The sequence below is a fragment of the Felis catus genome, chromosome A2, assembly GCF_018350175.1.
Source record: "Felis catus isolate Fca126 chromosome A2, F.catus_Fca126_mat1.0, whole genome shotgun sequence".
Taxonomy (NCBI): Eukaryota; Metazoa; Chordata; class Mammalia; order Carnivora; family Felidae; genus Felis; species Felis catus.
Genome location: NC_058369.1, coordinates 135,214,725 through 135,228,954, shown reverse-complemented (window position 1 = coordinate 135,228,954; position 14,230 = coordinate 135,214,725). Strand labels below are relative to the sequence as shown.

General features: G+C 40.4%; 1 protein-coding gene across 4 annotated transcripts in view; it reads right to left on the bottom strand.

Annotated features, from left to right (window-relative positions):
• The window catches only part of ST7 (suppression of tumorigenicity 7), a 250,915-nt gene extending 238,228 nt beyond the window's left edge, over positions 1-12,687 (bottom strand). For 2 of the 4 annotated variants that reach the window (XM_006929305.5, XM_006929307.5), the window contains exon 1: positions 12,322-12,687. In XM_006929305.5, coding sequence (XP_006929367.1) covers positions 12,322-12,472 — 151 coding nt within the window. In that variant the 5' untranslated portion in view covers positions 12,473-12,687. 4 annotated transcript variants of the gene reach the window in all.
• Between the last annotated feature and the right edge of the window lie 1,543 nt (positions 12,688-14,230).

Below are 14,230 nucleotides of genomic sequence, written 5' to 3'. Positions count from 1 at the left end.
TAATTGTTCCAATAATGTAAAGAAAGAAAAAGTTTATTTTTAGGATAATGCCTTTCTCCAACAAATTAGATTTTCTATAAAATTGTATATATTACATTTTCACAGTTTTACTGAGTGATAATGATGATGCATATATAACTTTTGGCTTAGATAAAAAATAATTGTGAAGCAAGTTTCTAATATTTAAATATTATAATTTAGCTTCTTGCACTTCATCTCTCAAATGTAAGGGTGCAGTTTAAAATATTCTTTGTTAGCAGAGCCAAATAAGCTAAGAAAAACTTTCTCTAAACCACAATCTCAAGTACTCTATCTAAGCCTGAACTGAGAAAAGTATAATTTATTTTTGTTTTATTTTTTCTTTGTCTTGTTTTATTTTAAATAAAAGATACGAATGACAGAGGATGGGACTTGCCCACCAGCACAAACCAGATCACACCAGTTCTTAGTATGTGCCATTATAGGAATATAAATGTATATCCTAGAAAGGACACCAATGGAGTCAAGTGAATATAATAAACACCCCAAGAGCATCATTTTATTAGTTCTATTAGTAATGTTCAATAAACAGTACCTAGCAAATAAAGGAAAAGATCAATTTGGTAGAAAAGTAAATTTCATTCCCTCATTCTCTCTTTCTCTTAAAGAGACTACAAACTGGAAAAGCTTAACAGAGAGAAGAACTATACTCTACCTATTGCAAAACAAATAACAATTTACAATGGTATTACAACAGACTTCTTAACAAAACAAAAAATCCTCTAACTGTAGATCACACATAAATCTAGACCCAAACTGCTTATAGAGCTACTTCTTTTTTTAAGACTTTTATCCCTCGGAGTGTTTCAAATGTTTGTGTTATTTTAAATTGCTAAGCGTTTTATACAAAAAAATAACAAATAGTGCTTGCTCACTGACCTAAGAGATCCTTTAAAGCCCTCTACAGTTTTCTCAAATTTTCAAAAAGGTTGACCTTAAGCAACATCCTTTGTTAGATCTGTTAAGTCAATTTACGAAACAAAGTTAGGGTACTCCATAAAGTATGCCTATAGCTAGCACACTTTCAGTTTCCTAAAATTCAGAGAAAAAAATTCTTTCTCAGATAAATGTTGCCTTATTTTGCTGAGAAATTTAGTAGCGGGAATTTAACAGTGATTCCTCTGACCACAGCCACAGCTAATATGAAACACTGCTGGGGCTAATGGAGCCTGCCAGTTTCTTATTTTAGTACAATAGGTACTGCAGGAATGCCTGCTGTATTTGAATGACTGGTAACAGTAACACAGGAGCAACTAAGCTACTCCACTGTAACATCAAAAAATAATTTCATTACATATTCTCTCTCTTCTGGGAAAGTACAAGCCTTTTATAGATATCTTTACAATGACATCTCAAATACAATGAGGATGCTAGAAGATATTGCTTCATATTTACAACAAACAGATGTTCAGTCCTGTGTAGTTAAAAACAACCCAATAGGGGCACCTGGGTGGCACAGTCGGTTGAGCGTCCAACTTCGGCTCAGGTCATGATCTCGCGGTCTCTGAGTTTGAGCCCCACGTCGGGCTCTGTGTTGACAGCTCAGAGCCTGGAGCCTGCTTCTGATTCTGTGTCTCCCTCTCTCTCTCTGCCCCTCCCCTGCTCATGCTCTGTCTCTCTCTCTCTGTCAAAAATAAATAAACACTAAAAAATTTTTTTTAAAAAACCAACAATAAACCATTACCCTGCTTAGTGCAATTCTTAGATATTCTTTACAAACACTACCCAGGATAAATGAGATCCCATTATATATTTTAACCTGCCATTTCCCTGTGAGAGACAAAGCTTATAGAATACAAACTTCTAGAGAAACAACCTACTACAATGCCTTGGATTTAAATAGTTTAAAGTCTACAAAGCACTTTCTCATTCAATTAATTTATCATCTCATATGAAGTTGCACTCCAGTCAAGGAACCAATTCCATCACGAGGCTGGTAAACCAAAGGCGAATAATCTCAGGCATAGAGACTCATGCCATGATCTCAGCCATGACCCATATTCATACAATGCCCAGGGTTGTGCCTACTAGAGTCTATTTAGCAAGTACAAATACTCCTTAAGTTGTACTACTTGTCCAGTTCTATACTTGCTGTCAATCCCATTCCAGCCCCATGTCCAGACAGTCACTGAGCATCATCTGACTAGTCACGTTTACACCAGACTATTTCTTCTTCTCCGTAGTGTTTTCCAGCTCTGAATTTGCCCATTAGTTCCACCTAGGGCAAACACCTCCTCTGATTCACAAGAACACTCTTTTTTCCTCCCTTGTCTTTGAGCTTTTGCCCCAGTTATCTCAGCAGAATCCCCTATCTCTCTGAGTTTCAGTTATGAGCTAAATAATAAACCCAGCCTTGAATGGTGAGTGTCAGCAACAGCCCTCTGAACCAAGGGAAAGAAAAACCTTATGTGGTGAAGCAAAATAAGAAACGTACCACCACTGCCATTAATCTTGGGAAGCCTTAAAAATACTCATGCATTCACCTTTTCACATATTATCACTGAGTGATGACCATATAATGGAAATACAAAGATGAAAAAGTCATAACCCCTGCTCTCAGAAGAACCCAGTAAAGGTTAATTCCTCATCCCTTCCTAGTTCACATCAACAGATTTACATTCAATCCTATTTTTAAGATGTGACTTTACCATGCATGGACCTTGCTCATAAGGAGCAAAATATACCGGAAGCATTAGTGAACCTGGCAATATATTAGAAGACGGTAATTGTTCAGCACAGAAAACAAATGCAGAACCTGGGAGGAATACAACTGACATGAGATCATAGATCCAAATAATAACTGACAGGAATAATACTTCAATCTACAGGCACCTGCCTCTCCTCTCCAAATGAATGAATAAACAAACCAGTGGATGAACGAATTAACTAATGAATAAACACAGTCAGAGTCCACAAAATGGACTAACAACCAGGTATACAACATATGGTTGCTAATATTATTTATGCTCAGGGCTCAGTGCTAAAGGTTATCTCATTTAGAGTTCAAAATAAATCTAAGAAATAGAGATTATCCTCCTCATCTTGTAAATGAGAAGAGTCTTAATTTGTCCAATGATACCCAGCAGATGGCAAACTGGGATTTGAACTCAAATCTTCTAAATTCAATGCTCCTTTCATCTCATCATAGCTGGTATTTCTTTCTTTCATCAGATAGTACTTTACAGAGAAAAAAATATTACAATGAAATTGGCAATAAAGCACATTTCTGAAATGCTAAAACTATTTTCATTCTGGCTTCTCATATAAACTTAGAAATGCTTCTATAGTTAGTGGGAAGAATATGCAAATACATGAATTAAAATTTGTGCTTAAGTATTTCTAATCACTTCAAATTCTGCTTCTGTGTGTTTCATAATGCCTGACAATAATGCTATGAAAGCCTTCCCAACCAAATCTTTCTTCTTTTACCCTGCCCTTCCCTATATATAAGAACTTTTTCCATGTTAGTAGAATCCCAAGCTCCTTCCTTACAGATAATATGAGGTACCTAACTCTGCAAATCCCATGTTTGAAGTTTCAGGTCATATTAGGCAAACTGGCTCCCAATGCGATCAATTTTTTTACTCTTAATATTCTTCATATTAAACTTACTTTACAATATGGACCAAAAGGATAGCTTTCCTTATAGTCTACCCCTAAAGAATGGATCAAAACATATAAATATTTTGGAACATCAGTCAAAATTTCAGGGTAGCCTTTATCACTTAGAGTCAGTAAACACAATTCTCAATCTCATAAGAAATGACTAACTACATGATAATCTTATGATTATTATTCTAAATTCTTGATCAGATATATTGCTTATATCTGTTTTGAGCAATTCTTTAGCTGTCATTTCTTTCTGGAATTTCTTTTGAGAAGAATTCTCCCATTTCATCATTTTGGCTAGTTTTCTGTCCCTTATGTGTTTTCGTAGCTCGTTACGTGTCCTGCACCTGCAAGCACTACTATATTAAAGAAGGGTCATACACTGTCCAGGGCCTGGCCCTTCAGGAGGTGTTTTTTGGAGTGTGTTACATGCTTTCTGTTGTTGTGACTCTGGTTGCTTTATCTCCCTACTCGTAGTGGTGGTTTGGACCCTCCACCAGGTGTGCTTTGATTTGTTCGTTGAAGTAACTCAGGAAAAAACGAAATAAAATTTAAAAAAAGAAAGAAATGAATACCTGACAGATTTGAAAACCATTCCCAAAAAACAGTGCTACTGCTAAGTCATCACAACCAAATGACATAGTTTTCCATTCAACAAAACATACTAAGCCCTAGGCCCTAAACAGTCACTGTTCAAGATCCTGGGGATAGGCAGTAAGACAAAACAAGACCCTTACTCCCACGGCGTTTACAGTCACTTGCGGGACAACAATGAGAAGGCATAAAAAAAAAGAATACAAAGGACCGGGTGCCCACGTGGCTCAGTTGGTTAAGCAACTGACTCTGGCTCAGGTCATGATCTCACGGTTCATGGGTTTGAGCCCCGCGTCAGGCTCTGTGCTGACAGGTCAGAGCCTGGAGCCTGCTTCGGATTCTGTGTCTCCCTCTCTCTCTGTTCCTCCCCTGCTTGTTCTCTGTCTCTCAAAAATAAATAAACGTTTAAAAAAAAGAAAAAAGAATACAAAGGACCAGAGAACATCACCAGAAACATCAACTCTACAGGTAACTCCATGGCACTAAATTCATATCTTTCAATAATCACTCTGAATGTGAATGGACTAAATGCTCCAATCAAAAGACACTGGGTATCAGAATGGATAAAAAACAAGATCCATCTATTTGCTGCCTTTTAGAGACTAATTTTAGATACTAGCAAACTGAATTCAACAGTACCTTAAAAGAATTATTCACTATGATCAAGTGAGATTTATTTCTGGGCTGCAGGGATTGTTCAACATCTGCAAATCAATCAATGTGATATACCACATTAATAAAGGAAAGGACAATCATATGATCCTTTCAATAGATGCAGAAAAAACATTTAACAAAATACTCCATACTTTCTTGATAAAAACCCTCAAGAAAGTATGGATAGAAGGAATATACCTCAATATCATAAAAGCCATGTAGGAAAGGCCCACAGCTAACATCATCCTCAATGGGGAAAAACTGAAAGCTTTCCCCCTAAGGTCAGGAACACAACAGGGATGTCCAGTCTCACCACTGTTGTTCAATATAGTACTAGGAAGTCCTAGCCTCAGCAATCAGACAACAAAAAGAAATAGACATGATATTCTACATGGAAAACCTGAAAGACTCCACCAAAATACTGCTAGAACTGATACGTGAATACAGCAAAGGTGCAGGATATAAAAAGACCAACATTCTTCACAGAGCTAGAATAAACAATCCTAAAAATGGAACCAGAAAAGACCCTGAATAGCCAAAGTAACACTGAACAAGAAAACCAAAGCTAGAAGCATCACAATTCCAGACTTTAAACTGTACTACAAAGCCGTAATCACCAAGACAGTATGGTACGGGCACAAAAACAGATACATAGATCAATGGAAGAGAATACAGAACCCAGAAATGGACCCACAAATGCATGGCCAACTAATCTTCAACAAAGCAGGAAAAGAGTATCCAATGGAAAAAAGACAGTTTTTTTCAGCAAATGGTGCTGGGAAAACTGGACAACGACATGCAGAAGAATGAACCTGGACCACTTTCTTACACCATACACAAAAAGAAACCCAAAATGGATGAAAGACATAAATGTGAGACAGGAAACCATCAAAATCCTACAGGAGAAAACAGGCAACAACCTCTTTGACCTCAGCCACAGCAACTTCTTACTAGATATGTCTCTGGAAGCAAGAAAAATAAAAACAAAAATGAGCTACTGGGACTTCATCAAGATAAAAAGCTCCCGCACAGCAAAGAAAACAATCAACAAAACTAAAAGGCAACTGATGGAATGTGAGAAGATATTTGCAAACGACATATCAGATAAAGGGTTAGTATCCAAAATCTATAAAGAACTTATCAAATTCAACACCCAAAAAAGCAATAATCCAGTGAATAAATGGGCAAAAAACATGAATAGGGACTTTTCCAAAGAAGACATCCAGATGGCTAACAGACACATGAAAAGATGCTCAACATCACTCACCATCAGGGAAATACAAATCAAAACCACAATGAGATACCACCTCACACTTGTCAGAATGGCTAACATTAACAACTTAGTAAACAACAGATGTTGGCAAGGATGCAGAGAAAGAGGAACCCTTTTGCACTGTTGGTGGGAAAGCAAACCGGTACAGCCACTCTGGAAAACAGTATGGAGGTTCCTCGAAAAGTTAAAAAATAGAACTACCCTATGACCCAGCAATTGCACTACTAGGTATTTATCCAAAGGATACAAAAATGCTGATTCAAAGGGGCACATGCCCCTCAATGTTTATAGCAATGCTAATCAATAATAACCAAATTACAGAATGAGCCCTAATGTCCATTGACTGATGAATGGATAAAGAAGATGTGGTATATATATGCAGTAGAATACTACCCACCAATCAAAAAGAATGAAATCTTGCCATTTGCAACAACATAGATGGAACTAGAGTGTATTATGCTAAGTGAAATAAGTCAGTCAGAGGAAAATAAATATATGATTTCACTCATGTGGAATTTAAGAAACACAACAGATGAACTTAGGGGAAGGGAAGAAAAAATAGGATAAAAATGGAGGCAAACCATAAGAGACTCTTAAATACAGAGAACAAACTGAGGGTTGATGGAAGGGAGGTGGTGGTGGGGGGATGAGCATTAAGGAGGGCATTTACTGGGATGAGCACTGGGTGTTACATGTAAGTGATGAATCACTGGGTTCTACTCTTGAAACCAATGCTACACTGTATGTTAACTAACTTGAATTTAAATAATTTTTTAAAAGAATGTATAAATAAACAGATAAGAACTATAGCAAACAGTGCTAACTGCTATGCAGAGAATTCAAATACGGTGATATGACAGTAACTGGATGGTCATTTTAGATTGGGTCATCAAGAAAACCTCTCAAAAGGAGTGAATTTTAGCAGAGATGTGAATAGTTAAGACTATTGTGCAAAAATCAAGTAGGAAAGCATTCTAGGGGGAAGGCACAGCTAGTGCAAAAGCCATAAAGCAGGAATAAGCAAGTATGTTGAAGAATAAAGAAAAAAAATCACAACATGTCTTAGAAGGGAGTGATCTCAAGAAAGAGTGGTAGAAGTTCAGAAAGAAAGACTAGGAACGGGTGAGATCATCCAACTTTGTAAGCCGGCAGAATATATTTGGACTTTACTTTCAGTGAGATGGAAAGCCTTTGAAGGAAGCTGCATAGTATCTGAAGTTGTATACAGCAGGAATTAGAGTTCAAACCAGAAAAAATATATTCACTAAGCATATATGTTCACATATATTAAGTCCATGTATTTGCTTGTTTCTACACTCTACACTCAATGAAATTTATCCCAAGACACTGCAAAAGAATCCTAGAGCTAGAAAGAATCTTAAAGAATATAAAACTATCACTGTACATGTACAGAAACTGAGGGCTTAAAGAAAAAGTATCACTGGGACACCAATGGCTCAGTTGCTTAAGCATCCGAATCTTGATTTCAGCTCAGGTCATGATGTCACAGTTTGTGAGATCAAGCCCTGAGTCAGGCTCTGCACTGACAGTGTGGAGCCTGCTTGGGATTCTCTCTCTCTCCCTCTCTCTTTCCTTACCACCCCCTCTCTCTCTCAAAATAAATAAAAAACATTTTTAAAAATCTTTTTAAAATAAGTATCATTTACATTTCTTCATTAATGGCTGAGAGAAATGTCTCCAAAATAAGTAAGGACAACTAAAATGTCTGGGATATATCCTAAACTCAAAGCTGACATTAATTAGAAAATTATCCTTTCATGTGTTCATGAACTGGACCACCATGAATCACACGCATATGACCAATCACAGAATTTAAGTTTTTGTGTCAACCTCTGACCTGGATCTGAAGCTAAAAATTTAAGTAAGGCACATACCCACTAACGTGTTTAATCAATTTAATCATTCCAATCCCAACCCACTGGGTACACCACAACCTGGAAATTCATTCATCCAATGAATGGTAAGGAACCACTCCTATGTGCAAGAAATTATACTGGAAAACAAAGAATTAGAATCACAAAACAATAATTCATGAAAGTAAAATCTGCCAACATGCCTCTCAGATAACAGCACTTCAGCTGAAAGGATCATCTGGCAGCAGGCAAGCTGGTCCTGAAGGATGAGTAGGATTTACAGATGGGGAGAACATTTTAGACAACAGGCACAGTAGGGGTAAAAGACCTACATTAACTGCAAGCAGCCCTTGAGACCAGAAATCTAGAGTATTAATTACATTTAGAGCAACTATTTCCAATATGAAAATACTCAAAACTGAGTTATACCTAAATGATATTTATGTTTCATTTCAGTTCAGTAATACAAGAGTTTTGCATCTGTATTTACCACCTTAATTAACACCAAAAAAGAAAAAAAGTGTTATAATATAAACAAACTTAAGCCTAGGTCAGACTATTACATTTGTTTTCTAAAAGGAATTAAATAGGATTTCAAAAGCCTTTGAAAATTTGCTTTTCAGGAAACATAAAAAGAAATGGAAAATCACGTATGCTGCCTGGTGCAAAACTTGCAAAGGTGCCCTTTTTAAGAAACGATGTTAACATGCAAAGTGTTTTAAATTCAGCATCCAAAATTTCAGAACACAGAGTAGATGAGAAAGTGCTATCAACATTGCAGTATAAAGTTGTGCTACTTTTTAAAGACTAATCTATTCCACTGTTTCTCTTGAATAATACCCTACATGACTGCTCCTATCAACAATTAATTTTCTGCCCTTTTGGAAAAACCATTATTTTAATGTATTAATTCACCTGAAAACTGACAAGCAATAACATAATTTGGGGTTTTTAAAAATCATGTTAAAAGTTCATTCTATTTTCAGTAAATCATAGGAAACTGTTTTAACATTCTCCTAGCCAATTCAAGGGCAGAGCATCAAAAAAAATCAATCATCAAAGCTAACCAATGTGTGCTATTTCTAATATGTTGGTATTCTCCCTTATCTTTCTTAAAATTCATTTTTCATTGCAAGATCTCATTGCCAATGTGATGTTTTCCCTATGTGGAATTCTCTGAACTTTATCCTTAAATGGCACAGGTAGGCTCAATGCAGTGAAGGTCAAGTAAACCCACATGGTAGTAGTAAGGAAGCAGAACAATGGAACTCGGGCACACCATAAAAAGAACCTTAAAGGTATTTTTACTTGGAAAATCATACATGATAGAAGAGCAACAAAGGTATCATTGTTCATTAAAGTCTTTTTCTTTCATTGTTTTAAATTCCACATGATTCACAGCTGAATCTGACCTTGGAAGGACTACTTTCTGCATCCCCAACTCAGAACCACAGAATTCTCTTCATGCTCCAAAGTTCAGTCCAAGAAAAGCTCCCACTGCCTTGCCCTGCTTCACTTTGCATTACGGAAAGTTTTTCCCATGTGGTAAACTGCTAATTTTGCCTGAGTTTTACAAACTTGTATATCTTCCCCATGATAGCACCTGTCACAATGTCCTATGCATTGGAGGCATTCAAGAAATTTTTTTAAAGAGCAAATCAGACAGAGCACATTTATCAAAAAACAGATCAAATGAGGTCAGAAATATTAAAGTTGTCATTGGTAATCAATCTATTAAGAACATGCCAAGCAGGTATCCAAAACAACTCTGGAACATTTTTACCAGATTCCACAAAGTACAGAGTTGGGGCTGTGTCATGGAAGCCCTGGGCTCCTGGCTGCCTCACCAGTCTGCCCAACTGTGATGATGTCTTCACCATCCCTGAGGAAGGAGGCCTGTGCTACCCACAGCTCCCTAAAGGCAGCTCTAGACTCAGTGGCAACCGCAGGGATACATACTCGCCTTCACCGCCACAGGAAGAGCAAGCACCAGGACTTAGGAACAGAAAAATGAGTCCCATTAGAATCCACTAGCTCTCCCTGCAAGGACAATGTCCCCATTTTCCTCATCTTCTCACAAAAATAGCAGAGAGGTAGTTGTCTCTATATGCTTCTCCTTTTACCTTCTTTTATGACTAAAATGTGCATAAAACCACACTGAAAACAGAAGTCCAGCATCACTACAGAAAACAGCCTCAGGCTCCCTCCATCATCTATCCGATGAGATCCAGCCCTGAAGGCCTGTACGTCTTCACATTTTCTACCGCTTACAAGCCCAAAAGAGCAACAACCCTTTACAAATTAACAAAGGTATTTGTAGGCATGCGAGATTTACAGCTGCTGGGAGAAGATCTAACTACAGTATTTTCTCCCTTAAAAACTACATCGTTTCCCAATAGGTGTTCTGCTTCTTGCCTGTTACGCACAGAGGATTGATAAATGGCACTTATGGGCACATGCACACAAATACACACACGGATGATTATTTAATCTACTTTTTAAAAAGTGTGGTATACAAATGTGTGTTCCAAAACACACATCTTAAAGTTGTATTAAATAGGAAATGTTCACATTTTTTTAAATCCTGCAATAAATTTCTGGGAAGAAAAAAAATCAAATTTATCAAGAAATACAGGATTTCCTTACCACATATATTCAAATAACTTCTCAAAATTACAGCGCTTTGGGACTAGAGGTATCCTGGAGATATATTCGCCTAAAACAAGGAAGATGTATTGTGACAATCAGCAACTCTAAATGAAAAATAGCCAGAAAGCCATGGTCTTTGAGGTGACTAAATCCAAAGGCTGAGCAAAAGTTATTAAAAATGGCAGGATGATTCTAGGGTGCAGGATCCTGTCTCCCAGGGTCACTATGAAACAAATGTAAGTATGAACATGAGTTCAAGTTACAGTTATCAAAGTGCCTGAGGTTTAGAATTTAAAAGCACAAGTATCTAACAAAATGAGTAGATTATCTCAAACGTTCTAAAAACTGTTTTAGTGCAGTTAACAACACACAGGAAAATGCATTACCAGACCTGGACTCCAACAGTATGTAAATACATCCATTACATACATAGTCTGGGCTGTCAGGATTCTCCAAAGTACTGTGAAACGCAACTAAACTAAACTAAACTAACTAAATAATAAAAACCTATCTATCTTTAGTCCCACAACTATTTCCAGACTTCGAAAAGGACCGTAACCCTTCCTTCAAAATATATTTTGTGTTTCTGAATTGTCCCTGGAGTGTTTCTGTCGGTGTGGATTTTCTTTGTGGCTGTTTTTTAAGGATTCAGTCGGCTGGCTGCCAATTTATTAAGGTCCTGTTCTAATCACCTTCACTTACGACCGTGGGTATGAGACATGCGGGACTCACTTCCTTAGCATGCGGAGCTGGATCAAAGATTCGGGACAGGCTAGTTACCAGAGCCTAAGGCAGGCGGGGAGAGGGTACAGAGAAGGGTAGAGAGCACTTAAAACCACCACGAATTCGATTTCCCGTCTCTCCTTGTCCCTCTGACATTCCGTTTGGTTACCCGACACGTCATCCATGCCCCTAACAAGGTATCCCTCTCCCCTTCTAAGTCACAGCGACCCCGCCCCGCCCCTCAACGCCGGGGGCTCAAATTCGGACCCCCAAGGGCGCAGCCCGGACAGTCGAGCCCCCGGGTCCGGCTCGGCTCCTGCTGAGGGCCTTCAGAGCTGGGCACCCCTGGCAGCACCCCCACGGAGGCGCCCTCCGCCGGCCGAGTGCCGGCGCCTGGGGAGAGAAGCCCGGCGCGACTACACTTCGGGTGTTCGGCACCCTCGGCAGAGAGGCAGTGAGGAAAGGCACGGTCTAACTCTGAGGGGAACCTCGGGGTCCGCGCGCAGACACCCGAGGGAGCGTCCGCGGGAACGCCCTCGCTCCCGACTCCCATCCTCTCTGTCGCCTGCAGACGAGCACCCGGCAGGGCGGCCGGATCAGGTCGCGGTGCCGACGCCGCCTGCCGGGCCCGCCTCGCGGCGTGTGCGCGGCGCGGCTCCACCTCCGCGGGGCCGGAAAGGCCGCCGGCCGCCCCCTCACGCTCCTCGGACCCCGCCGCCGGGCCCGGCCACCTGAGGCGCCGCGTCCTCGGCGGGTGGCCGCGGGCGTCCGGTGCGCGGGCCCCGGCGCGTCCCCGAGCGCGCGCCCGGCCTCCCGCCCCCGCCAGCCGCGGCCCCGCGCGAGTTGCACTAACTTTCCGGGGCGGGGGAGGGGCGAGCGCCGCGGGCCCGACTGCCCCGGCCTTACCTGTGCTCAAGTTGTCGTTGATTTTCAAGGGCACACGCAGGATGTAGACCAGGAAGAGCACGATGAAGAACCACACGGTCCAGAGATAAGTCCAAGACCAAACTATGCAGGACTTGAGCTGCTCCAGAAAGCCCGTGCCCGCTTCAGCCATTTTTCAGCGCTGCTCTCTGCTGCCGCGGCTCTCGGTGTCTGCCGGGATGATTCACCGGCCCGGAGGCGCCGCTCGCGCCGCCGCCGCTGCCGCCGCCGCCGCCGCCGTGGCCCGGCGCCCCCGGAGCCCGCCCGCCGCCCGGGACGCGGGCGCGGCGGGAAATCGCGCGGGCCACGGACGCACCTACCTTTCCTTTTCCAGCCTTATTGCTAACTCTCTGAAGGCCCCTACATGTGGCTTTCGTGGAGGGATCACGTGGCCCCTGCCCCCTCACGTTCTGATGCCATTTATATTTATTGTGCTAATATTTAGAAAGACAGGCCAACTGGGGCGCGGAGGGGAACTCTTAATAATGATAACTCACATATGTTGAGGGTTTACTATATGACAGGCACTGTTCCAAGCTCTGTAGGATCTCATTTAACCCCTTCAACAGTCCCCATTCTGTAGACAGGGAAACCGAGGCACAAAGCGATCTAGTAGTTTACCCTAAACTCGAGCCAAATTAAGTTGCAGTGTGATGAATGCCACACATCGACCCATAGAGGTCTTACACTCTACACTCCACTCCTTGTTTTCAAAATTCAGACTCAGAGGGATGAAAAAACTCAGGGCAGTTGGGAAAAGATAGATGTGCTCCCGTCACTGGTTAGTAGGCTGGAAAATAAATCACGCTGTTAAGCAAGATTTCCGTTGCACACGCTATTTACCTTTGTTTTGTCTTCCTTGGAGCAGCACAGGGGTTTTCCAAAGAAATCTTAACAAGAAGAATGTTTATCCTCTAATTTGCGGGGGGGGGGGGGGGGGGGGGGGATTCACAGTTCAAACAACTCTCAGCCTGTTTTTAATATAAACAATTTTCTGGGATAATTTTGGCTTATTCTAAATGGGCTAGTTTGAGCAAGATTATTATAAATGTTTTTGTCTGGACTGAATAAAATGTTGCCTTTACCAAATGAAAGTTGAAAGTCTATTTCTGTCCATAAATAATTTCAGTTTCTGTGCATTAGATAGTAATAGAGTAATTGCAGGTTATCCAATCTACAGCCAAGACATGTTTAGAATTCTGAGTATTCAGCAGAATATTTTATGATAAATTTTGCTTTGCCTAGTTGTAGTTTTCTCTATAATAAAACAAGCTTCTTTAACTTCTTGCATACAGGATGTATTTATGGCATAATACATAATACATAATAGAACTACTCTCACATTTTCACTAATTCCAGTAGAAATAAGCAACATGAGTACATGAACCACCTATTTTATGTTATGAGAAGTAACCACCAGATTCTCTACAGAATTGCCTACTTGCTTTAAATGAGCGTCCTGGGGCCTTGCTTTTTGCTGTCAGTGAACCTCAAGGAAAGGATATAAATATGACTCAGATGAGCCACAGTTTTCTGATTATCTACTAGGCACTCCTGAAGGATCAGCCTGTCTTACTCATCATTGCCTCTCCCTAGTGTTCAGCCAGGAATGGGGGTTGGAGTTGGAGACATGTCTTTGTGCTTGGACACAAGAGTAAGAGAGCACGATCCCTTGGGAAGTGTGGCTGCTTCAGTGTGGCTGAAATGCAGGCTCTCCATGGAACGGTGTCGAGAGAGAAAGTTGAAGAAGATCTGGTTTTGCAGAGCCTTGTAGAAACACAAAGGTGTTTACTGTCATTTGGCATCACACACACACACAAATCCAAATGATCAATTCAGAGATGTATGTAGGTGGGCATTAAAGAACTATTTAAGAAAGCAGAATTGACAG